At 53.3% G+C, this 24,426-nt stretch overlaps 1 protein-coding gene across 1 annotated transcript; it reads left to right on the top strand.

Annotated features, from left to right (window-relative positions):
* Positions 1 to 1,764: 1,764 nt before the first annotated feature.
* LOC139682246 (transmembrane protein 45B-like) lies at positions 1,765 to 21,247 on the top strand. Its single transcript, XM_071576396.1, has 6 exons — positions 1,765 to 1,798; positions 12,502 to 12,703; positions 14,228 to 14,440; positions 17,148 to 17,332; positions 18,214 to 18,359; positions 19,973 to 21,247. Exons 2-6 carry the CDS (start codon positions 12,520 to 12,522, stop codon positions 20,088 to 20,090), a joined length of 846 nt encoding a protein of 281 aa, XP_071432497.1. The 5' UTR covers positions 1,765 to 1,798; positions 12,502 to 12,519; the 3' UTR covers positions 20,091 to 21,247.
* Positions 21,248 to 24,426: the final 3,179 nt, after the last annotated feature.

Below are 24,426 nucleotides of genomic sequence, written 5' to 3'. Positions count from 1 at the left end.
TTTAAGAGTGGGAAGACACAGCTACAAACTAGAGGTGACATCAGGTTTGTCTTATCAAGACCTGGTTGCTCAGGGCTCTGTGGGAGTCAGACTTTCTGCAGGGGTTCTGCTTAGTCCCAGCTCAGGGATGGTCTTTCCTACAATAAATAAACACACAGGAGTTATTTGTTTCCTCTTGGTCAGACCCACCCTCTCCACACCCCGTGATTTGGTTCTGCAAATATTTGAAGGTGCAAATTTCCTGGTAGCCAAGAAACAGCAGCGTGACTGGGCAGAGCACGGGGTAGGAACCAGCTCCCATTTCACACTCAGGGTTAAATAAAGGTTTAGTTTTCAACCAAACTCAGCCTTTCTTATTCACCAACTCCATCCCTCACAACCAATTTTTTTTCCATGGCATTTTAGGGTCTTATTTGAATTTTGGATGTGCTTTAGATTTTTTTTTTTTTTTTTTTTTTTTGTGGACTTCCAGCAACTCCCCACCAAAATAATTCATCATTTTTCCTCACTTCTTTTTCTTCCATTTATTTCTCAGCCTCAATTCTGGGGGTTGTTTTTAGGGGGTAAATCCTCTTATGTGCCCGCAGCAGGACCAGTGTAAACTTGATTAATTCTGATTTATTGCAGGGCTCGTGGGACACAGGTTGAAATCAGCATCTCCTTGTTCCATGTTGTTCATGAAACAATTTCTTGGAGAGGAAAGAAATACCTGTAGCTTGGCTTTTGCCCCTGGGATATTTGAATTATCCCACCCCAAAACCCACACAGGGTTTGGGCATCCAAAAAGAGATTCTCTCTGATAAAAGAGAGAATAACTATGGGATGTTTCCAGCAGAACCCACAGCTCTGAGAGGGGAGAAAAGACACATTAATGGAGAATTATTCATTATTTAAAGAGTTACCTTTTAAACAGCACTGTGGGACAAGGAGAGGGAACAGATTTGATGCTAATACATCAAAATAATAACATCATAATAAAAGGGAAAGGCAGGGGAATGCCAGGCAACACTTCCAACCCTCAAACCATTTATAAAACAGAGCTGTATTTATATTTCAAATATTTCAAACATTAAAATCCATCTTTCTCACTCCAGATTCCCCGTGGCAGGTGCAGCTGCTCAGGGCTGTGAGCAGCTCCCTAAAAGTGAGTCAAAGCCAGGGCTGGAGCACAGAAGGCTCTGTCAGAGCCTCCCTTACAAAGAGCCCTAATAAAGCTCCTCTCTCTCCCAAGGGCGTCGTGGGGGTTAATTATTTAACATTTGCAAAGCACTCGCAGGGCTGGAGATGGAAGTGGAAAGGATTATTAAGGATAAACTCAGTTTTTATAGGTGGCCTGGTCAGAAAATTGCATTGGGAGCTGAAATGTGGATTTCTGAGAGGGGGATCCCAGGAGGAGCATCCATCAGGGCTGGGAGCAGGAAAATGCAGGGCTGGGGAGGGATTAATGCAGTTAATAATTAATGCAGGGCTTTGGGCATGAGGAATGCAGGATCTGGGTGGGGGTGATGCCCCACACTGCATGAGCTGGGGGGTAGGAGGTGGAATCATTGCACAAAATGGGAGAAAATAAAGATTTTGGGGGGGGGAAAGCCTTGGGACAGCCAGAAGTGAGGAAGTTTTGGGGGGAGGAACTGGAAATCTCAGCCCCTGGTGTGCCCAGGGATGGGGATTTGGGTGCCCAGGGCCACCTTTCCCTCCTGCCTGGGGCTTGGGCAGGGTTGGGGCTGGCAGGGAGGAGGCAGGTGGGGCAGGGGAGGAGCACGGCTCACCTGGCAGCAGGTGTGCCCGTGGGGCCAAGGTAAGCTCTGCTGGCACGGGGAGGGGGCTCGGGGTGGGCAAAGGGAGGGGGAGGTCACCCCATGCCAGGGGAGAAGGGACCCCCCTGCCCTTTGGGGACCCCAAAATTTGGACCCAAAACCCCCTAGGAGGGAGAAGAGGGCTCAGGGTGGGCAAGTGGAGGGGGAGGTCACCCCATGCCAGGGGAGGAGAAGGGACCCCCCTGCCCTTTGGGGACCCCGAAATTTGGACCCAAAACTCCCAGAGTTTGGACCCAAACCCCCCTGGGAGGGAGGAGAAGGCTCAGGGTGGGCAAGGGGAGTGGGAGGTCACCCCATGCCAGGGGAGGAGAAGGGACCCCCTCCCTGCCCTTTGGAGGACCCTGAAATTTGGACCCCAACCCCCCGGATTTGGATCCAAACTCCTCAAAATTTGGACCCAAAACCCTCTAGGAGGGAGGAGAGGGCTCAGGGTGGGCAAGGGGAGTGGGAGGTCACCCCATGCCAGGGGAGAAGAAGGGACCCCCCTGCCCTTTGGGGACCCCGAAATTTGGACCCAAAACCCCCTAGGAGGGAGGAGAGGGCTCAGGGTGGGCAAGGGGAGTGAGAGGTCACCCCATGCCTGGGGAGAAGAAGGGACCCCCTCCCTGCCCTTTGGGGACTCCTAAATTTGGACCTGAACTCCCCAGATTTAGATCCAAACCCCCGGATTTGGACCCAAACCCCCCCGGGAGGGAGGAGAGGGCTCAGGGTGAGCAAACAGGACTTACTCCCTTGGAAGAGCAAACCGGGGCGGGGGGCACGGGGTGTGCCCGACCCAACGGGGTGTCCCTCACCCCGGAGGGGCACAGGAGGGTCCCTGCCGGGCTGGCAGGGGGTGGCACAGCCTGGCAAACCCGCGGCGAGGTGTCCCAGGGAGGAAGTCGGGAAACAAACGCGCAGTGCGGGGCTGGCACAGGCAGAGGGGAGAGCGGGGAAGTTCGGGAGTGCCCCCCCAAACCCCTGCCCAGCAGCCCCCGCCACCTCCCTGCCCCTCTCCTGCCTAAGGGGATGCCAAATCTCCGCCTGGCAGCCGAGCCCAAATCGCTGCTGCGGGCACCGAACCACAGAGCCCCTCCCCGCCCTCCTCTCCCCGCGGAACTGCCCTGAAAAGTGGCTTTTGGTGCCCAAAAAGGGCAGATCAGACTCGCAGAACCCCAGGATGGGTTGGGCTGGGAGGTGTTTCTGGTCAATAATTGGATGTTTGGGGGACACATTGCAATGGAAATGGTTTCTTTGATTCTTTTCCTTGAGGGATGTCACGTTTAGCACCCCAAAAAGTGCAGATTAAACTCATAGAACTCCAGAATTTCTTGGGCTGGGAGGTGTTTTTGGTGAATAATTGGATAATTTGGGGATACATTGCAATGGAAATGGTTTCCTTGATTGTTTTCCTTGAGGGAGGTCACGTTTAGCACCCCAAAAAGTGCAGATTAGAATGTTAGAACCCCAGAATGGTTTGGGCTGGGAGGTGTTTCAGGTGAATAATTTGGGGATACATTGCACTGGAAATGGTTTCTTTTGGGGATACATTGCAGTGGAAATGGTTTATTTGATTCTTTTCCTTGAGGGATGTCACGTTTAGCACCCCAAAAAGTGCAGATTAAACTCATAGAACTCCAGAATTTCTTGGGCTGGGAGGTGTTTCTGGTGAATAATTGGATGTTTTGGGGATACATTGCAATGGAAATGGTTTCTTTGGGGGATAAATTGCAATGGAAATGGTTTCTTTGAGGGGTACATTGCAATGGAAATGGTTTCTTTGTTTCTTTTCCTTGAGGGAAGTCACAGTCACTTTTAGCACCCAAAAAACTGCAGATCAGACTTGCAGAACCCCAGAATGGGCTGGGAGGTGTTTCAGGTGAATAATTGGATGTTTTGGGGACACATTGCACTGGAAATGGTTTCTTTGATTGTTTTCCTCAAGGGAGGTCAAAGACCTACAGCTTTTGGCCTGTGTGACATTCTGGGGCAACTGGGACAATTTCAGGATGAGCAAATTTCTCCTCTTTGGAAAATCCCATGGGAGTTGTGGAGTCCAGAGAAACTTTGGATACCCCACCCCTGGAAGTATTCCAGGTTGGAGCAACCTGGGATAGTGGGAGGTGTCCCTGCCCATGGCAGGTGGTGGAACCAGATGAGCTTTAAGGTCTCTCCCAACCCAAACCATTCAGGAATTCTGATTCCATAAATACTGAGCTTTGTGGTGGGTTTGGTGGTGCCAGTGCTGGCTTTGATTTGCTTGGGTTGGTACCTGTGAGGGGTTGTTGGAGTCAGGGAGGCTCCAAACCATTCTGGAATTCTGATTCCATAAATACTGAACTTTGTGGTGGTTTTGGTGGTGCCAATGCTGGCTTTGATTTGCTTGGGGTTGGTACCTGTGAGGGGTTGTTGGAGTCAGGGAGGCTCCAAACCATTCAGGAATTCTGATTCCACAAATACTGGTGGTTTTGGTGGTGCCAGTGCTGGCTTTGATTTGCTTGGGGTTGGTACCTGTGAGGGGTTGTTGGAGTCAGGGAGGCTCCAAGCCATTCTGGGATTCTGATTCCACAAATACTGAGCTTTGTGGCATTTTTGGTGGTGCCAGTGCTGGCTTTGATTTGTTTGGGTTGGTACCTGTGAGGGGTTGTTGGAGTCAGGGAGGCTTCAAACCATTCAGGAATTCTCATTCCACAAATACTGAGCTTTGTGGTGGTTTTGGTGGTGCCAATGCTGGCTTTGATTTGTTTGGGTTGGTACCTGTGAGGGGTTGTTAGAGTCAGGGAGGCACTTTGGGGCACAGATGGCACCAACTCCCTTTGGAAAGCACTTTAATCACTGGAGCATCACGTAGAGGAAAAGAAAAATGGCTTTTAAGATGGCAAAGTGCATTTTCCTAAATAGATAATTTTTAAAGTCAGCCCTCACTGCCTTAAAACCACAAATAAACAAATGCAGGTCGTAAAGAGAAGGGAAAGGATGACGAAGCTCCTGCTCTGAGCCCCCGTAATTAAGATGGCTTGGGCTAATTTGTTTTATTTCTCAGCTCTCTCTGCCAGGCTGTAACTCAGAGCTGCTCCTTGCTGTTCCCTGATGGCAGGGCTGGGGTTGGAGAAGCTGAAACAGGGGCTGTCCAACAGGAGCCAGAGACAGGCAGTGAGGAAGAGGAGACAGAGCAATATAACCTCTCCATCCCCATTTTTTACATCTCTCTCCCCCCAGTGAGTCTTTTCAGGTGTGTCTGTTAAACAGACCTCAGGTCCAGCAGCCTGAATTTCAAGCTTTCATCCTCTGAATTTTCCCACTTCAGAGGGATGGATTATCCTGCTCTGTCTCTGTCTCTCTGCAGTGTCTGTACAAGCTCCTGCAGCACCTGATGGCCCTTCAGATGCACCCTGGCAATTGAGCCGAATGTTTCCAGTGATGATGATCATTTTTAACCTAACTCTAAAACCCTTAGGGATCTTTTAGAGGCAGAGAAGTTGCTTTACAGGATGAGGAAATGATTGCTCAGTGTCCCTGTTAACAACCCCCGGTGTGGGTGAGGCAGAGAGGAGCAAACCTGCCCATAATGGGCTGAAATGGCTCAGAATGGGGTTTTAGCCTGACATTAATGCATTAGGGATGCAGCTCCTGAGGGAGCTGATGGGAGTGCTGCTGATTAGAGGGGTCTCTGCAGACAAACGAGACAGTGCTGATAATGGAGGGAAGCAGTGCAGGGTCCAGAGAGCTTTTCACAGAATCCCAGACTATTCTGAGCTGGAAGGGACCCACAAGGATCATGGAGTCCAACTCTTCAGTCAGTGGCCCACACAGGGGATTGAACCCATGACCTTGGCATTGTTACAGCCAAGTTTTAACCAACTGAGCTGATTTCTCTGTTGGTGATGTCCCTTCTGGCATCTTTTGGGTGTCATCTTTCTGCCCTCAGAGGCACAGGCCTCTCACCTCTGCCTGGTCCAGTGTTTCCAGATACACATCTCAGTGCCATTCCCCAGCTCAGCCTGGGTGTGTATTTTTGCAAACTGGTATTTCTCTACTTCCCCGAGTCAGCCTTTCCCTGGGGACTGTCCCTGCCACCCAGAGATGCTCCCAGAGTCAAGGGCAGGTCCCACAGTGGGCAAACCAACTCTGGTGTGTCTGAGCTGCTTTCCAGAGGTTGAAGAGCAAAGTTTATTGTAGGGATGACCATCCCTGCCACCCAGAGATGCTCCCAGAGCCAAGAGAAGGTCCCACAGGGAGCAAACCAGCTCTGGTGTGTCTGAGCTGCTTTCCAGAGGCTGAAGAGCAAAGTTTATTGTAGGGATGATCATCCCTGCCACCCAGAGATGGTCTCAGAGCCAAGCACAGGTCCTACAATGGGCAAACCAGCTCTGATGAGTCTGAGCTGCTTTCCAGAGGCTGAAGGGCAAAGTTTATTGTAGGGAGGACCATCCCTGCCATCCACAGATGGTCTCAGAGCCAAGTACAGGTCCCACAGGGAGCAAACCAGCTCTGGTGTATCTGAGCTGCTTTCCAGAGGCTGAAGGGCAAAGTTAATTGTAGGGAGGACCATCCCTGCCACCCAGAGATGCTCCCAGAGCCAAGGGCAGGTCCCACAGTGGGCAAACCAACTCTGGTGTGACTGAGCTGCTTTCCAGAGGTTGAAGAGCAAAGTTTATTGTAGGGAGGACCATCCCTGCCACCCAGAGATGGTCTCAGAGACAAGTACAGGTCCTACAATGGACAAACCAACTCGTGTGTCTGAGCTGCTTTCCAGAGGTTGAAGAGCAAAGTTTATTGTAGGGAGGACCATCCCTGCCATCCAGAGATACTCCCAGAGCCAAGAGAAGGTCACACAATGGACAAACCAACTCTGGTGTGTCTGAGCTGCTTTCCAGAGGTTGAAGGGCAAAGTTAATTGTAGGGAGGACCATCCCTGCCATCCACAGATGGTCTCAGAGCCAAGTACAGGTCCCACAGAGGGCAAACCAACTCTGGTGTGACTGAGCTGCTTTCCAGAGGTTGAAGAGCAAAGTTTATTGTAGGGATGACCATCCCTGCCACCCAGAGATGGTCTCAGAGACAAGTACAGGTCCTACAATGGGCAAACCAACTCGTGTGTCTGAGCTGCTTTCCAGAGGTTGAAGAGCAAAGTTTATTGTAGGGAGGACCATCCCTGCCATCCAGAGATACTCCCAGAGCCAAGAGAAGGTCCCACAATGGACAAACCAACTCTGGTGTGTCTGAGCTGCTTTCCAGAGGCTGAAGGGCAAAGTTAATTGTAGGGAGGACCATCCCTGCCATCCACAGATGTTCTCAGAGCCAAGGGCAGGTCCCACAGGGAGCAAACACGCTCTGGTGTGTCTGAGCTGCTTTCCAGAGGCTGAAGAGCAAAGTTTATTGTAGGGAGGACCATCCCTGCCACCCAGAGATACTCCCAGAGCCAAGAGAAGGTCACACAATGGACAAACCAACTCTGGTGTGTCTGAGCTGCTTTCCAGAGGCTGAAGGGCAAAGTTAATTGTAGGGATGATGGCTCAGAGCTGCTCCCACTGCTGAACTTCAGACTGTAATTCCGAGCTGGGCAGAGTGGAAGTGATGCCCTGACTGAGACACTATCAGGGCATTAATAAAACCTCTTCTAAAACTAAAAAATACGACTCAGCAAAGCAAAGGAGACACTTGGAAAAGGTAAATGGCTAAAAAGAGACTTTGTGGCTGCCAGGGTAGGGCGAGAGGAGGAGGGGAGAGTCTGATCAGGCTCCTCACCACCCTCTGAGTGTTGGGTGCATGAGCTCTGAGCCAAGAGCAAAGCAGCCCCACTGGGAGGAGGTCAGAGCAGATGAAGCAGTAAATCATTAAACTGGGGCAGCTCAGGGCATCGTAATAATCAGGTGCAAAGTGCACCAAACACGGGCCAGGGGTGTGTTATTGAATGGGCTGGGTGGTGAGGGAAGGGGCAAAGTCACCTGGGCAGGGCTGTGGCATTTGGGGACCTCCAGCGTGTGCTTTGCCCTGCTGAGGGCAGGGAATCTCACTGCAGGAGCTGCAGGGATAAACAAGAGCTGTTTGCCCCGGGCACAAACATAACTGGGGCTGGGTTTCCCCCCTGTGCTTCCCTGTTGTGTTTTCAGAGGAGAAAGGGAAGCAGGAGAAAGAGTTTTGCTGGTCCTAGTTAAGCCATGGGCTTCCTGCTAGCCAGGGATTGGACAGGAATGGGCACCAGCACCCCCCAAACAGTCCCCATCACCCCACTGTGAGAAACAGAGTCTCATAGGTTTTCAATTAAAGTTTATTATATTATAAAAGCAAATTCAGCATGCTGGGTATGATGGACTCAAGCATTGCTTGCCATCCCACCCCAAACACAGTGTAATTCTGACATTTATTTAGTCTCTACTTACATATTCATTCAACTCATGCATAAACATTCTAAGTACATTGTTAAGCACTTTAACATATACCACTATTTACAACCTTACTGATAACCCCACCATAAATTTTTTTTCCCCTTAGATGTGGGAAAGTTTTAACTCTTCAACCTTCCTGTTACAATTCACGTGGTCCTTGACAAAGTTATAGGAGATAAAGTGATTTAACACTATCCTGTTTATCTCTCCATGTGGGTGTAAGTTGGAATTTTTGTTTCATTGGCTGGCCATTTATTTTTTCTCATGTCACTGTAGGAGCCCCAAGAATCCATTTGTTTTTACTGATGAATCACATCATGCTTCTCACCCCACCGAGCCCAGCCCAGCTCACAAAGCACTGTAAGGTGGACATATACACTCCATTTAACTGATCTTTAATTGGGATTGATCAGTGTGTCCTTCACTTTGACTGTCTTGATCTCAGGAGGGAAACCCTGAGATGTGCAGCTCATGATGCTGTGAGAGCTGGGAAGGTGCTGAGATGTGGACCTGGAAATGACAGAGCTGTTTGCAGCTCCCAGGGGGGCTCTGGGGTTCCCTCTGTGCCCAACTGCAGCTGCAGGGGCACATCCAGCCCTGTCCTTGTGCTGGTTTAAAGGTGAACTGGCAGGAGAAACAAACCCAACACAAAGAGATTATAAGTCAGAGTTACAGTTTAATAACAATATTCCAATCAATGCAGTGGCACAAAGAGAAATTGGGTTTAACCCCCAAGCCCAGCAGTCTAACCCAGCCCCCTGGGGCACAAACACAGGGGGGTTTGGTGGCCCCTGTGCTGAGCCCCACGTGGTTCTCTCGAGTCCAAAGGCAAAGGAAGGGACAAAGCTGTTGGTGCAGATGATGGCACAGTCTGGGCCAGAGTGGTGGCTCCTCCTGGCCAGGGGCTGCTCCTCCTCTGCATCCAAGGAGTGGTCCCAGAAGTGCCCAAAGCCCCAGATTGTGTCCCCTGAGGTTTGGGTGGGAGCCCCCAGTGCCTCCCCCAGGGCAGGGAGTTCCACCCTGGGGGATCTGACTCTGGCAGTCAGGGGGGATTTTGGAATGGTTGCTGGCCCATGGGCAGAGCTGAGCCCTCAGGTGGGTGTGGAGGTGCCAAGGAGTCCCTGCAGGGCAGTTCTCCCAGCTCCTCTGCCAGGCTTCTTTCCCAGCCAGCTCCCAGCCTGAGGGCTCAGCTGTGCCCTGGGCAGCTGCTGCCAATGGGCCCTTGGGAACAGTTGCTGGGCAATGGCCCAGAGGGTTTAGAATGCCCAGCTTTGGGCACACCCACACTGGGACAAACTGGGCCCACCTGCTGAATGGGACAGTCCTGCAGGCTGAGAGCAGCTGAGGTGCTAGAGCCAAAAATAATCCTCCACCAAATCAGGTTTCTGCCTTTAACATGTGACATCACAGAGTTTATCTTTGACTACATGTTGGTCATGTCACAGTTATCCCATGAAGTGCCATGATAAGGCTGCAAAACTTCTTGTGGTGGTTTCTGGGCTGGGTTTGGTTCTGCTTTTAGATTTTATACCATTCCTCTTTGTGTCTGATCTGAATTTCCCCTCTCAGTTTAAAGCATTTACCCCCATTGCATGTCCATGATGGGACTCTCTGCTCACAGCTCTTCCTCTCCCTGCTTTGGGAATGCTGCTCCCTTATCCACAGGGAGCCAGGTGGATGCTCCTGCCCTCTGGGTGTGTTTGAAGGGCCCCAGAGCTGATTGTATTAACCCACTGGACCATGCCAGCACTGCTTTGATTTTCTGTGTAATTACCTGATGCACCCACTGGCAACAAATCTCTCCTTTTAAGTCATGAAATAAGGCAGAGCCTTTGCAGTGCTGGCAACAAACAGCAACCTGCAAAGCTGCCTGTGGGCACAGCAGAAAACACCATTGCCATGCACAGCTTAAAGCAAGTGTCCTCCTAAATGGATTTTCCTGAGCCCACTGGGGGCTCAGGGGTGTTTGGGGAAGGCAGGACTGGGTGTGACCACAAGGGCATCCTCCCCATGTGTGGCTGCACGTACTGGGGTGGGGCTGGCACCCTGAGCCAATGTTGGCACCGGGGGCCAGTGTTGGCACCAGGAGTCAGTGATTGCTCCCCTGGAGGTGCTGGAGCAGCTGGTTGTGTAAAGCAGCTCAGATCAGGCAGGATGGACACAGGTTTGGGAGGTTGAGTCTAACCCAGGGGATGTTCCTGCTCAGGGAGAGGGCATTTGTACCAGCCATGGCCTTCAAGGGATGGCACAAGGTGTCCCTGGGACAAAAGGACATGAAACCACATATCAATAAAGTCCATGGAAGGTCTCTCCCTCTCCAAGGCTGACAGCAGTGAGCCATGTTCCACCTGACACCCAAACACCACAATAAGAGTATTCCTGGTTTGTATTTCCACCTGGAGCCCCAACATGTGGTGGTTTAAGGGTGACCATGATGTGGTTTAAGGATGACCAGGATGTGGTTTAAGGGTGACCAGGATGGGGATGTCTGGCTGCAGCTCCAAACCATGCAGCACCCACCCCACAAGGGAGGTGGCCCAGAGGAGGTCACTGAGTGGAGAAGGAGGTCCTGGGCACCAGCAGCACAGCCTTGGTATCAATTAAAGCAATGCTAATTGCCCAGCCTGACACCCCCTTCCAACAGGCCAGGCCCAGGTGCTCCATGGAATGAATCATAGAATGGATTGGGTTGGAAAAGCCCTCTGAGATCAAGTCCAACCCTTGGTCCAACTCCAGTCCCTTTACCAGATCATGGCACTCAGTGCCACGGCCAAGCTCAGCTGAAAAACCTCCAGGGATGGGGAATCCACCCCCTCTCTGGGCAGCCCATTCCAATCCCTGAGCACTCTCTCTGCAAAGAATTTCTTTCTGCTCTCCAACTTCAATTTCCCCTGGCAGAGCTTGAGCCCATCGTGCCCCCTTGTCCTATTGCTGAGTGTCTGGGAGAAGAGACCAACCCCCACCTGGCCACAACTTCCCTTCACTCAGGGGGTGGCCAAGCAAGGCCTGTCACATGCAGAGTTCTGGAGACATCCACACCCTCATTTGCACCTCAGCACTGCAGAGGAGCCCAGGTAGTGCCCTCTGAAGGTGCTTCAGTGGCCTGTGTGTCCAACAGCCAGAGATACAGAATCACAGAATCAGCTGGGTTGGAAGAGACCTCTGAGATCATCAATCCAACCCTTGATCCAACCCTACTGTGATCACCAGCCCATGGCACAGAGTGCCATGGGCTGGTGATCACAGTGGGGTTGGATCAAGACGTGGTTGGATCAAGATGTGGTTGGATCAAGACGTGGTTGGATCAAGACATGGTGGATTCTCACTCAGTGCCATGGCCAAGCTCAGGTTAAAAACCTCCAGGGATGGGGAATCCACCCCCTCTCTGGGCAGCCCATTCCAATCCCTGAGCACTCTCTCTGCAAAGAATTTCTTTCTGATGTGGAGCCCACATGAAAGAGCTAATCAGTTCTCCACCTAATTAAGCAAAGCAGTGAGTAGCAAACAGGAGCTGGCCGGGTTTAATTGGTGAGATTCTCCCAGGAAATGGATCCTCTGGCTCCCTGCAAACCTGGGAGTGTGTGCTCTGGCACGGAGGCTCCTGCCAGTCCTGCTGAGGGGCACCCTGGAGAGAGAGGGCAGGAGGAGTGGGAGGATGTTGGGATGAAGGGAGTCACTTGGTTGGTTCAGCCCAACCCACAGTGTTTTGTTTCCAGCAGCTCTTGGGGTGTTTTTGGAAGCTTTAAACAAAATGCTTCGATTTGGGGAGTAGGGACAGGGTGGGTTTGCCCCCTCCATGGGCTGAAATGATTCCAGGGATTTTAAATAAAAAATTTTTGGACTTAGCACAGCATTTCTGTGGCTGTTCAAGGAGTTAAAGAAGCCCAGTGGGGTTTACCCCCAGACATCACTGATTTCTCTGTGGGTTGTCTCTCCTGCCTGGTCCCCAAAAGCCCCTGGTCTGCAGCAGATTCCTGTGCTCACACTTGCAGAAGAGCAGGAAAAGCAGGAGCTGCTGCTGGGAGGGATCCCAAGAGCACAAAGTGCAGGCTGGGATGTTTCAGAGATTGCAGCAGTTTTGCTAAACTAGTCTGCCTTTTTTGGACATTTCCCAATCTTGGGCCAAGGGCCTCAGAGAGGTCCCAGGTGTTGTCACCTCTCACCCTTTGAGGGTTTCCAGTGCTCCTTCCTGTTCCTGTGGGTGTAGTCAAGCCTTTTCCAGTCCTCCCTGAAAGGGAAATCCTATTTTTCTTCCAGTGTTATGCCAAATAACTGGTGTAAGTTGAATAATGACATCATTTTTCTTTGCCTTGTAGCCAGAGGAGGTGATCAGGATGGCAAATTTCAAGGGCCATGCCCTCCCAGGCAGCTTTTTCCTGCTCTTTGGGCTCTGGTGGTCTGTGAAATACCCTCTGCAGTACCTGAGCCAGAGAGGAAACAAGAAATCCCCCAGGATTTCCCCTCTCCAGCGCATGGATGCCATCGAAGGGGGCATGAAAATCGTCTTTGCTCTCATAGGTAAGGGGGTTATTTCACTTCCATGGAGGGAATTCCCAGCCTGCAGTGCTGGCTGTGCTGGAGCTCTCACTCCAGGAAAACTGGTCCAGGGGTGGAAGGATCAGAGAGTTGATAAGGTTGGAAAAGACTTCTGAGATTCCCAAATCCGACTATGAACCACTGCCAGGTCCACCATTAAACCATGAACCTGAGCATCACAGCCCTGAGCAGTGTGCCCTCCTTGCCAACAGCCCTGAGCAGTGTGCCCCCCAGTGTGTCCCCCAGCCCTAAGCAGTGTGCCCCCCAGTGTGTCCCCCAGCCCTAAGCAGTGTGCCCTCCAGTGTGCCCCTCCAGCCCTGAGCAGTGTGCCCTCCTTGCCAACAGCCCTGAGCAGTGTGCCCCCCAGTGTGCCCCCCAGACCTGAGCAGTGTGCCCTCCTTGCCAACAGCCCTGAGCAGTGTGCCCCCCACTGTGCCCCCCAGCCCTGAGCACTGTGCCCCCCAGTGTGCCCCAGCCATTCCCCCAGCCCTGAGCAGTGTGCCCTCCTTGCCAACAGCCCTGAGCAGTGCCCCCAGCCCTGAGCAGTGTGTTCCCCCCAGCCCTGAGCACTGTGCCCCCCTTACCCTGAGCAGTGTGCCCCCCAGTGTGCCCCCCCAGCCCTGAGCAGTGTGCCCCCCTTGCCCTGAGCACTGTGCCCCCCCAGACCTGAGCACTGTGCCCCCCAGCCCTGAGCACTGTGCCCCCCTTACCCTGAGCAGTGTGCCCCCCCAGCCCCGAGCAGTGCCCCCTTGCCATGAGCACTGTGCCCCCCTTGCCAACAGCCCTGAGCACTGTGCCCCCCAGCCCTGAGCAGTGTGCCCCCCCAGCCCTGAGCAATGTGCCCCCCAGTGTGCCCCCCAGTCCTGAGCAGTGTGCCCTCCCAGCCCTGAGCACTGTGCCCCCCCAGACCTGAGCAGTGTGCCCCCCCAGACCTGAGCACTGTGCCCCCCCAGCCCTCAGCAGTGTGCCCCCCCAGCCCCGAGCACTGTGCCCCCCCAGCCCTGAGCAGTGCCCCCTTGCCATGAGCAGTGTGCCCCCCTTGCCAACAGCCCTGAGCAGTGTGCCCCCCCAGTCCTGAGCAGTGCCCCCTTGCCATGAGCAGTGTGCCCCCCTTGCCAACAGCCCCAAGCAGTGTGCCCCCCCAGCCCTGAGCACTGTGCCCCCCAGCCCTGAGCAGTGTGCCCCCCTTACCCTGAGCACTGTGCCCCCCAGCACTGAGCAGTGTGACCCCCAGCCCTGAGCACTGTGTCCTCCAGTGTGCCCCCCAGCCCTGAGCACTGTGCCCCCCAGCCCTGAGCACTGTGCCCCCCTTACCCTGAGCACTGTGCCCCACAGCACTGAGCAGTGTGACCCCCAGCCCTGAGCACTGTGCCCCCCTTACCCTGAGCAGTGTGCCCCCCAGCACTGAGCAGTGTGACCCCCCAGCCCTGAGCAGTGTGCCCCCCAGTGTGCCTCCCAGCCCTGAGCGCTGTGCCCCCCGTGCCACCAGCCTGGCTGTCCCTGCAGGGATGCTGGCAGAGCAGTTCGTGCCGGATGGGCCTCACCTGTACCTCTACAGCGGGCACAGCCGAGACTGGGTGAAGCTGATGAACTGGCAGCACACCACCATGTACCTCTTCTACGGCCTCTCTGGGATGGTGGATGTCCTCACCTACGTGTCCCAGGTGGTGCCACGGGGCCTGGATCGCCTCATGTTGGCCGTGGCGGTGTTTGTTGAAGGTGGGTCAAAGGTGGGGCTGAATTTGGGGAGGGATCCCAGGCACTCAGCAACAGGACAAGGGGGCACGGTGGGCTCAAGCTCTGCCAGGGGAAATTGAAGGTGGAGAGCAGAAAGAAATTCTTTGCAGAGAGAGTGCTCAGGGATTGGAATGGGCTGCCCAGAGAGGGGGTGGATTCCCCATCCCTGGAGGTTTTTCACCTGAGCTTGGCCGTGGCACTGAGTGCCATGATCTGGTAAACGGACTGGAGTTGGACCAAGGGTTGGACTCGATGATCTCAGAGGGCTTTTCCAATCCATTCTATGATTCTATGGATGTGGCACTGAGGGAGAATCCACCATGTCTTGATCCAACTCCGTGCCCTGGGCTGGTGATCACAGTGGGGTTGGATCAAGGGTTGGACTTGCTGATCTCAGAGGTCTTTTCCAACCCAATTGATTCTATGATAATGTGCTCAGCTGGAAGGGACCCACAGGGATCATGGAGTGCAACCTTCAGCCCTGCAAGTACCATCCCCAAGAGTCACACTCTGTGCCCCAGAGCATCATCCAAACCCTCCTGCAGCTCTGGCAGCCTTGGGGCTGTGCCCACTGCCCTGGGGAGCCTGGTCAGTGCCCACCACCCTCTGGGGGAAGAGCCTTTCCCTGAGATCCAACCTGACCCTGCCCTGGCACAGCTCCAGCCATTCCCTGGGTGCTGTCCCTGCCCTGGCACAGCTCCAGCCATTCCCTGGGGGCTGTCCCTGCCCTGGCACAGCTCCAGCCATTCCCTGGGTGCTGTCCCTGCCCTGGCACAGCTCCAGCCATTCCCTGGGTGCTGTCCCTGCCCTGGCACAGCTCCAGCCATTCCCTGTGCCCTGTCCCTGCCCTGGCACAGCTCCGGCCATTCCCTGGGGGCTGTCCCTGGTCCCACAGAGCAGAGGTCAGTGCCTGCCCTTCCTCTGCCCCTCCTGAGGAAGTTGTACCTGCAATGAGGTCTCCCCAAGCTGAACAGCCCAAGTGAAACCGAGTCAGAGAAGGACTCAAATTTGCCTTGTTGACTGGAATATTACTTGGAATGCTCTGGAGACAGGACACATTGTAGGAAATATATTAACTCAGGACAGTCTGGAATGAGGTGGGAAGCACAGGCAGCAGCAGGTTCTGGTTTGGGATGTCTGGGCAGACCATGGAGTGAAGCAGCAGGATGAGCTCCCTGTTGTGATGGATGGGTGGTGGCTGCTGCACCTCTGACAGGCACAGAGCTGCTCCCCTGCCCTGGGCTCCCCCAGGAGCCACTCCCTGCTCTGCAGGCACCAGCAGCCTCATCTGCTTGCGTGGCACGTGCACAATTGAAGTGATTTATTCTGCCTTCAGCACATCATGAATATCATTTTGTCTCCTGGCTGTCTTGCAAGTCACCAGCCAGGATTGCAGCCCCTCCTGGAATGACAGAATCCAGACCCCCTGCAATCCAGCATTCCAGACCCTCCTGGATCACAGAAAGGCTTGGCTAGGAAGGGGCATTAAAGATCATCTAGTTCCAAATCCCACCATGAGAAAAGATTATACAGAGACCCCTTTAATGAAGTCACATCTCCTGTTATTTCCCCCTTCCTGAGCACAGCAGTTGTTGAGGCAGCAGCAGGGGCAGCTCAACAGGCACAGTTTGACATGTAAGAACAGGAAATCCATCATTTGCAGCTCCCCAAAACAGTGAAGTTTAGCAGCAGGAATGAAGGACAGAGCAGGAGCCTGGCAGAGGAGATGGCACCGATGTGAGAAGCAAACCAGCCTTTCTTTGGTTACTGCATTGCTCAGATCCTCCTGCCCCAGGGCTGGACACCTCATTCCTCCAGGATGGTGGGGTGCCAGGTGTGCTGGTTTGAAGGTAAACAGGCAGGAGGAATGAACCCAACACAAAAGAGAATAAGTCAGAGTTACAATTTAATAACAATATTAAAACAAATGGAATTGCACAAAGAGAAATTGGGTTTAACCCCCAAGCCCAGCAGTCTAACCCAGCCCCCTGGGGCACAAACACAGGGGGGTTTGGTGGCCCCTGTGCTGAGCCCCACGTGGTTCCTCCGAGTCCAAAGGCAAAGGAAGGGACAAAGCTGTTGGTGCAGATGATGGCACAGTCTGGGCCAGAGTGGTGGCTCCTCCTGGCCAGGGTCTGCTCCTCCTCTGCATCCAAGGAGTGGTCCCAGAAGTCCCCCAAGCCCCAGATTGTGTCCCCTGAGGTTTGGGTGGGAGCCCCCAGTGCCTCCCCCAGGGCAGGGAGTTCCACCCTGGGGGATCTGACTCTGGCAGTCAGGGGGGATTTTGGAATGGTTGCTGGCCCATGGGCAGAGCTGAGCCCTCAGGTGGGTGTGGAGGTGCCAAGGAGTCCCTGCAGGGCAGTTCTCCCAGCTCCTCTGCCAGGCTTCTTTCCCAGCCAGCTCCCAGCCTGAGGGCTCAGCTGTGCCCTGGGCAGCTGCTGCCAATGGGCCCTTGGGAACAGTTGCTGGGCAATGGCCCAGAGGGTTTGGAATGCCCAGCTTTGGGCACACCCACACAGGGACAAACTGGGCCCACCTGCTGAATGGGACACCAGGAGACCCACAGGGGCAGTGCCACGTGGAGTCCCTTCTCTTGGTGACCTGTCTGTTTGCCATCCAGGCAGGTGATTTGCTCTGTTCTGTGGCCACAGTTGGTGCTGCTGCTCTGAGCAGGACATGTTTTTGGCAGGTTGTCTCTTCTACTACCACGTCCATCACCGGCCCCTGCTGGACCAGCACATCCACTCCCTGCTGCTCATCTCCATCTTCGCTGGCACTGGCAGCATCCTGCTGGAGGTCTTCCTCAGGGACAACATTGTCCTGGAGATGTTCAGGGCTGGCATCACCATCATCCAGGGAACGTGGTTCTGGCAGGTCAGAGGGAAGGAGGAGGAGGAGCTGTACATCACACACCAACTGCTCATCCCCCAAGGATAACTTTGCCAGGCTGCTTCATAAATAGCTCCTCACCCAGGCTCCAGTTTACTCCTCACAGGTCATCTCTGCTGGCTGCTCCTGCTGGAAGAGCTGTTAGTCTTGGCTTATTGCTTCTCCAGGGGGAAGAGGAAAGGCAGGCAGCAGCTTTGGCAGGATCTAACAACCAAGGGCTAATTGCTTAATGTGTCTAAGGCCCCTGCAGCCCTCCCTCTGCTTTGGTGGGAAGATGCAGCCCCCCCGAAATGGAGTGTGTGAGTTAAAACACAGCCAGGTGCTCGTCTGGGGAGAGCTGGGAGAGTCAAAGAGATCAGCTGGAGATAATTGCTCCCCAAACTGAGCTGCTGAAAACCATCTGAGTTCGCCTCCTCTTTCTCAGCCAACTCAAACCAGCCTTTGTTCAGAGGTTAAAAAGGAGCTGAGCTTGGAAAATGCTCCATTTGAGGGTTTTAAAGGATGGCTCAGAGTTTGCAATACCAAGGGATGGCTGTGTCAGGATATTGTTCAGAGAAAGAGAGATCTTGGGCCCAGACTGGCTTTGTGTGGCCTCTTGTTGCAAGGCTGGACTTTGCTGTCTCAGCCCCTCAGTCACCACATGGATTGAAGGTGGGGACAACCTGGGTGAGGCTGTGGCTGCCCCATTTCTGGAATTGTTCAAGCCCAGGCTGGATGAATTTTGGAGCAACCTGAGTGGGAGGTGTCCCTGCCCATGGCAGGGGTGGAATGAGATCATCCCTATGGTCCCTTCCCACCCAAACCAGTCTGGGATTCTCTGATTCTCTGTTTTCCCCTCAACATAACTAATTTCTTGTTCCCCACAGATTGGAGTCGTGCTCTTCCAGCCCTGGGGGGGCCCAATGTGGGATGAGGAGGACCATGACAACATCATGTTCCTCACCATGTGCTTCTTCTGGCACTGGGCAGCTGCTGTGGCCATCCTGGCTGTGAACTACACCCTCACCTACTGGTATGATGGGGCAGGAGTGGGGTGGGCAGGGCTGGGGTGGCTGCAGGGGGCACAGGGGGACTCCAACCCTCCCTGGGGCACAGATCCCAGCTGAACAGGCAGCCCCAGCCTGCAGGATGTTTCAGGACACAGGGACAAGCACAAATGGTGTTTGTTGAGCTCACAGAATGCAAAGTGGTGTCAGCGAGAGGTGCAGGCATTAAACAAGGAGAAGTCAAATAATGGAGCCCCTGGAGCTGCTCCTGGAAGTCACACCACTGTTCTTCCCTCTGCACCAAGTGCTGAAGTCAAATTTTAATTCAATAGAGGAATGCAAACATCACCAGGAGCCCTGACACTTTGTGCCCTCCCTTAAAAGGACTCCAGAGTGGGTGGTCACTGAATCATTGGAGGTATAAGAGCACTGTCTGATGCTGAAACAGTGGCAGTCCCAGCGTGGCTTTTCCAAGGTGGGAAGGGCACATTATCCCAATCTTATGGGTGCTCTAAGAGGGCCACAGAAGGGCTGGTCCAGTCTGAGACACCAGAAAGGCTTTATATAGAACAAAACATGAGCCAGCAGTGCCCAGGTGTGCCCAGGTGTGCCCAGGTGGCCAAGAAGGCCAATGGGATCCTGGCCTGGATCAAGAATAGCGTGGCCAGCAGGCCCAGGGCAGTGACCCTTCCCCTGGACTCAGCACTGGGGAGGCCACACCCTGAGTGTTGTGTTCAGTTCTGGGCCCCTCAGTTGAGGAAAGAGATTGAGGGGCTGGAGCGGGGCCAGAGAAGAGCAACGAGGCTGGAGAAGGGACTGGATGTGGCACTGAGTGTCCTCTGAAACACCTCCAGGGATGGAGAATCCACCATTTCTTGATCCAATCCCACTGTGATTACCAGCCCAGGGCACTGAGTGCCCTGGGCTGGTAATCACAGTGGGGTTGGATCAAGGGTTGGGTTTGATAATCTGAGGTCTCTTCCAACCCAAGTGAGAAGAGCAACGAGGCTGGAGAAGGGACTGGAGCACAAGTGCTGTGGGGAGAGGCTGAGGGAGCTGGGGGTGTTCAGCCTGGAGAAGAGGAGGCTCAGAGGTGACCTCAGCACTGTCTGGAAGTGCCTGAAGGGAAGTTGTGGCCAGGTGGGGGTTGGTCTCTTCTCCCAGGCACTCAGCAATAGGACAAGGGGGCACGATGGGCTCAAGCTCTGCCAGGGGAAATTGAAGTTGGAGAGCAGAAAGAAATTCTTTGCAGAGAGAGTGCTCAGGGATTGGAATGGGCTGCCCAGAGAGGGGGTGGATTCCCCATCCCTGGAGGTTTTTCAGCTGAGCTTGGCCGTGGCACTGAGTGCCATGATCTGGTAAAGGGACTGGAGTTGGACCAAGGGTTGGACTTATAGAATCGTAGAATTGACTGGGTTGGAAAAGACCTCTGGGATCATCAAGTCCAACCCTTGGTCCAACTCCAGTCCCTTTACTGGACTTGATGATCTGGGAGGTCTTTTCCAACCCAATCCATTCTATGATTCTGTGATAAACCCCCATCAACAGCATTTTAGGACCTCTAGGATGAGACCTCTGGGGAATGGCATTAATTTGGGGGTTTGCCAGCAGGGATTTACTGATTGCTCCTGTCTTGCAGGTGCCTGCAGAGGTTGGGCAGGGGCAGTGCAGAGCCCTACATCAGTCTGGGGCTGCGCCGAGGGCAGGGCGAGCCCGGGGCAGGGGCTGCCTTCCTGCAGGGCTCTGATGAGGACTGAGGAGCTGCCAACAGAGCTGCAAATCCTGCTCCAAAGCCACCAACCATCTGTTTGCTGGGAGGAAAAAAAACTCTGATGAAATATTTGTATTCTGGAGGAACAAGAGGTGCCACCCACGTGCTGTGGGGCAGCGTTTGGGCACATCCATGCCCTGATATCACCACTTTGGGGATAAGCACCATCTAAAGTGATTTTCAGCAACAAAATCAAGCATGAGAATTCAACATGACAAGACCCAGTTGGTTAAAACTTGGCTGTAACAATGCCCAAGGTCATGGGTTCAATCCCCTGTGTGGGCCATTGACTGAAGAGTTGGACTTGGGGATCTCTTCCAACTTAGAATAGTCTGTGATTCAGTGAATGGTTTGGATTGGGAGGAACCTTAAAGCTCATCCAGTGCCACCCTCAGCCGTGGGCAGGGACACCTCAGTTGGTTAAAACTTGGCTGTGACAATGCCCAAGGTCATGGGTTCAATCCCCTGTGTGGGCCATTGACTGAAGAGTTGGGCTCGATGATCCTTGTGGGTCCCTTCCAGCTCAGAATAGTCTGGGATTCTGGGATTCTGTGACTGCCTCATCCCATGGGCTCCCAGGTGTGGTTCCATAGGGATGGAGAGCATCCCTGACTTTTCCAAGAGCCTGGAGGTTTGACCTGCTGTGATTGGAAACCCCCAGGCTGAGGTCAGAAGGCACCTCCCCAAGGAGGACAAGTTAAAGAGTGTTCAACGTGAGATTATGGCAATTTTTGCACCACCAGGGCTTGATTGTACACAATAGAAATGCTCTTACTGAAGCTTTGAACTAAAGAGGGGGTTTGTTGATCATTTCCATGTTCACTTAAAGGCTGAGAGAGTGAATAAATGGGAAATAAAAATCCTCTCTGAGCTGATATCCTTAAATTTAAGACTGATAAATTACAGAGTGTGCAATAATAGCTTAGACAAATCCATCCCTCAGACCTGCAAAGCCTGAAGGCCTGTGGGATACACAGTTAAGCAGCAGGGAGTCCTGGAAAGTCCCAGTTTTCCACTGCAAACCACCACCCTCAGCTTGGGAAGGAGATGAAACAGGAACACTGTTTGTTTCCTGAAGATAATTTCTTGCAAAAAGTGAGTGGAAATGTCACCTCCTATTCTAAATAATAAATATAATAAATATATGAATAAATCTCTCTAGTTGTGTGCCCAGCACAGGGTGCATTGCCCTGCTCCTGTCCCAGCCCCCAGGGCTGGGGGATGCTCTGCACCTGCTGGCAGGTGAGGGGCATGGGTGGCACCTGATTTTGGTGCTCATGCCCATGCACAGCAAAGCAGCTCCTGGCAAAGGAAAGGCAAACTCATCTTTCCCCTTGTGCAAAGAGCCTCTTGAGACCACATTGCTGGGTTTTGTTGCTGTTAACAGTGCCCTGAAGACTCAGCAGCCTGTCTGGAGTGCCAGGGCAGGGTTGGGCATGGGGGACACAGGCTCAGAGAGAGCAGAGTGAACCTGCAGAGCTGCATCTCCCTAAATCCATCTCATAAACATCACCATTCAACCCCAGGAGCTGCAACACCAGGAGCATCTTTCCTTTTCTACCAAAGCAGAGTAGGGTTTCTGAACCTCCCAAATTCCTCTGGCTCCTGCAATGAGACACAACCCCTTGTGCAGGGGCCACTTCCCCATGGAACATTGTCCCTGTTTGCAGGGGGACAATCCGAGCTGCTCCAGTTCCTTGAGCACCAGAAAGGCCCTGAGTGATGCTCTGAGATATTCCTGCCCTGCTCTGAGTTACTCCTGCCCTGCTCTGAGATAGTCCTGCCCTGCTCTGGGTTATTCCTGCCCTGCTTTGGGTTATTCCTGCCCCGCTCTGGGTTATTCCTGCCCCGCTCTGGGTTATTCCTTCCCTGCTCTGAAATAGTCCTGCCCTGCTCTGGGTTATTCCTGCCCTGCCTTGAGTTATTCCTGCCCTGCCTTGAGTTATTCCTGCCCCACTCTGAGTTATTCCTGCCCTTCCCTGAGTTATTCCTGCTCTGGGTTATTCCTGCCCTGCTCTGGGTTACTCCTGCCCCTCTCTGAGTTATTCCTGCCCCACTGTGACTTACTCCTGCCCTGCTCTGGGTTGTTCCTGCCCTGCCCTGAGTTACTCCTGCCCTGCCCTGAGTTATTCCTGCTCTGGGTTATTCCTGCCCTGCTCTGGGTTATTCCTGCCCTGCTCTGGGTTATTTCCCTTCAGGAACCAGCCCAAGCATCCCATTCCCAGTAACCAGCCAGGGGAGGGCAGCACCAGGTGGCACAGGGAACGTTCTCCAGGCTGGTTGTACCCACCTGGCAACCTCCCAGCTCCAAAAGCCCGAGGTGTTTTCCCCCCCAGGGCACAGATCAGAGCTGGCTTTGGCTGTAAAACACTCCTTGCTTTCGGGAGCGGGAGAGGGTTTATTTACTCCTTCCCTGCTCTGAATCCAGTTCCCATCTCCTTTTCCCGGGGATTTTCTTTGACCCTTGTCACTGTGTCTTGGTTTGAGATAAGCAACTGCCAACCCCCCCCAAGCACAGAGAGAAAAGCCTCCCTCCTAACACCAGGGAAAGGGAGGAAAAGAGAGGGGAAAGAAAAAAACACTTCAAACGGCATTTATACTAAATCTACATATATTTTTCACAGAAAGAAAGAGACAATTAGAAGAGAGTACAAATATTCACTCACACAAGTCTGCAACAACAAGTTCCCCACCTCAACTTCTTAACGAACACACAAATTCTACTGTCCTAACTACACATTACTTAAGAAAAGACTTATTCCCCAGGGAGACAAACCCAAGCAGAAAGGAGAGACCCAGAACAACACATTTTACTTTCCTGAGGTACCCTGTGAGCCAGTGGTGGGCCTGGTCCTCTCCATCCCCCCTGGGACACCATCGTGTGTCCTCCCAAGAGGAGGCTGAGAAGTGACTGCCTTAACCACTCCCACACTGGTTCCTGCTGCCCTGGAGATGATGCCATAATGTGGGATGGAATACAAAGTTACTGGCTGGAAGAGGTCAGCTGTGAGCTCAGCCCAGCTCAAGTCAGCTGACAGCTTCAGCCTGGTCCAGACTCCAGAGCCCAAATCTAGGCCCACCTGGGTGAACCCATAACACACTGGGTGGCCACAAAACACACAGAACCCCTTTTCCCTTCCCTTGCAGACACTGGAATGGTTCCCGTCTGCCTCATTAACTCCCTGCTCCTCCAAACATCCCCGGACCGTCAGCAGAGCACTCACTAATTTGTTTTGCAGCTCCGGAGCACATTCTTTCCCCAGGTATGAAGGTCAGGGAATGAGGAGAGATCCTGTGATTAAGGAAGGAGATACAACTGGGGTTCATTTCTGGCTGAGAATGAAGGATTTGCCTTTTAGCTAAAAAACATATTTGTAAATATTTAGGTACCCAAAGTGGTGAGTGGTCCAGAGATGGTTTATTAGACCCAGAGGTGCAACCCCAAACCATCCTGGCATTTATTCCCATAGATATTTTAGGACAATCCTAGAGGGAGAACTGCTTTTAACACAACTTGATTATCAACCAGCTGTGATGCTTTTTCAGCATATAATGGTTGGATCAAAGGTTGGACTTGATGATTTTGGAGGGTTTTTCCAACCTAAATAATTCTGTGATTCTATAAATTGAGTTACAGTGTCTGCTGTGCTGGAACCATCGGAGTGGGGGGAAGTTTTAGCCACAGTGGGGCAGTTTTAGCCACAGTGGGGGCAGTTTTAGCCACAGTGGGGCAGTTTTGTCCACAGTGGGTGCAGTTGGACCCACAGTGGGGGCAGTTTTAGCCACAGTGGGGGCAGTTTTGTCCACAGTGGGGGCAGTTGGACCCACAGTGGGGGCAGTTTTATCCACAGTAGGGGGCAGTTTTAGCCACAGTGGGGGCAGTTGGACCCACAGTGGGGGCAGTTTGACCCACAGTGGGGGCAGTTGGACCCACAGTGGGGGCAGTTTTAGCTACAGTGGGGGCAGTTGGACCCACAGTGGGGGCAGTTTTATCCACAGTAGGGGGCAGTTGGACCCACAGTGGGTGCACTTGGACCCACAGTGGGGGCAGTTTTATCCACAGTAGGGGGCAGTTGGACCCACAGTGGGGGCAGTTTTAGCCACAGTGGGGGCAGTTGGACCCATAGTGGGTGCACTTGGACCCACAGTGGGGGCACAGTGGGGGCAGTTTTAGCCACCGTGGGGGCAGTTGGACCCACAGTGGGGACAGTTGGACCCACAGTGGGGGCAGTTGGACCCACAGTGGGGGCAGTTGGACCCACAGTGGGGGCAGTTTTAGCCACAGTGGGGGCAGTTGGACCCACAGTGGGGGCAGTTGGACC

This window comes from Pithys albifrons, chromosome 23 (genome assembly GCF_047495875.1).
Source record: "Pithys albifrons albifrons isolate INPA30051 chromosome 23, PitAlb_v1, whole genome shotgun sequence".
Taxonomy (NCBI): Eukaryota; Metazoa; Chordata; class Aves; order Passeriformes; family Thamnophilidae; genus Pithys; species Pithys albifrons.
Note: the sequence above shows the minus strand (reverse complement) of the source record. Positions and strands in the feature narration are given on the sequence as shown.

What these genes read in the sequence shown, in the direction of transcription:
- LOC139682246 (XM_071576396.1), top strand. Translation starts at nt 12,520, where the DNA reads ATGGCAAATTTCAAGGGCCATGCCCTCCCAGGCAGCTTTTTCCTGCTC. An exon ending in AATCGTCTTTGCTCTCATAG is followed by an intron (nt 12,704 to 14,227) that starts GTAAGGGGGTTA and finishes CTGTCCCTGCAG; the next exon opens with GGATGCTGGCAGAGCAGTTC. An exon ending in CGTGGCGGTGTTTGTTGAAG is followed by an intron (nt 14,441 to 17,147) that starts GTGGGTCAAAGG and finishes TGTTTTTGGCAG; the next exon opens with GTTGTCTCTTCTACTACCAC.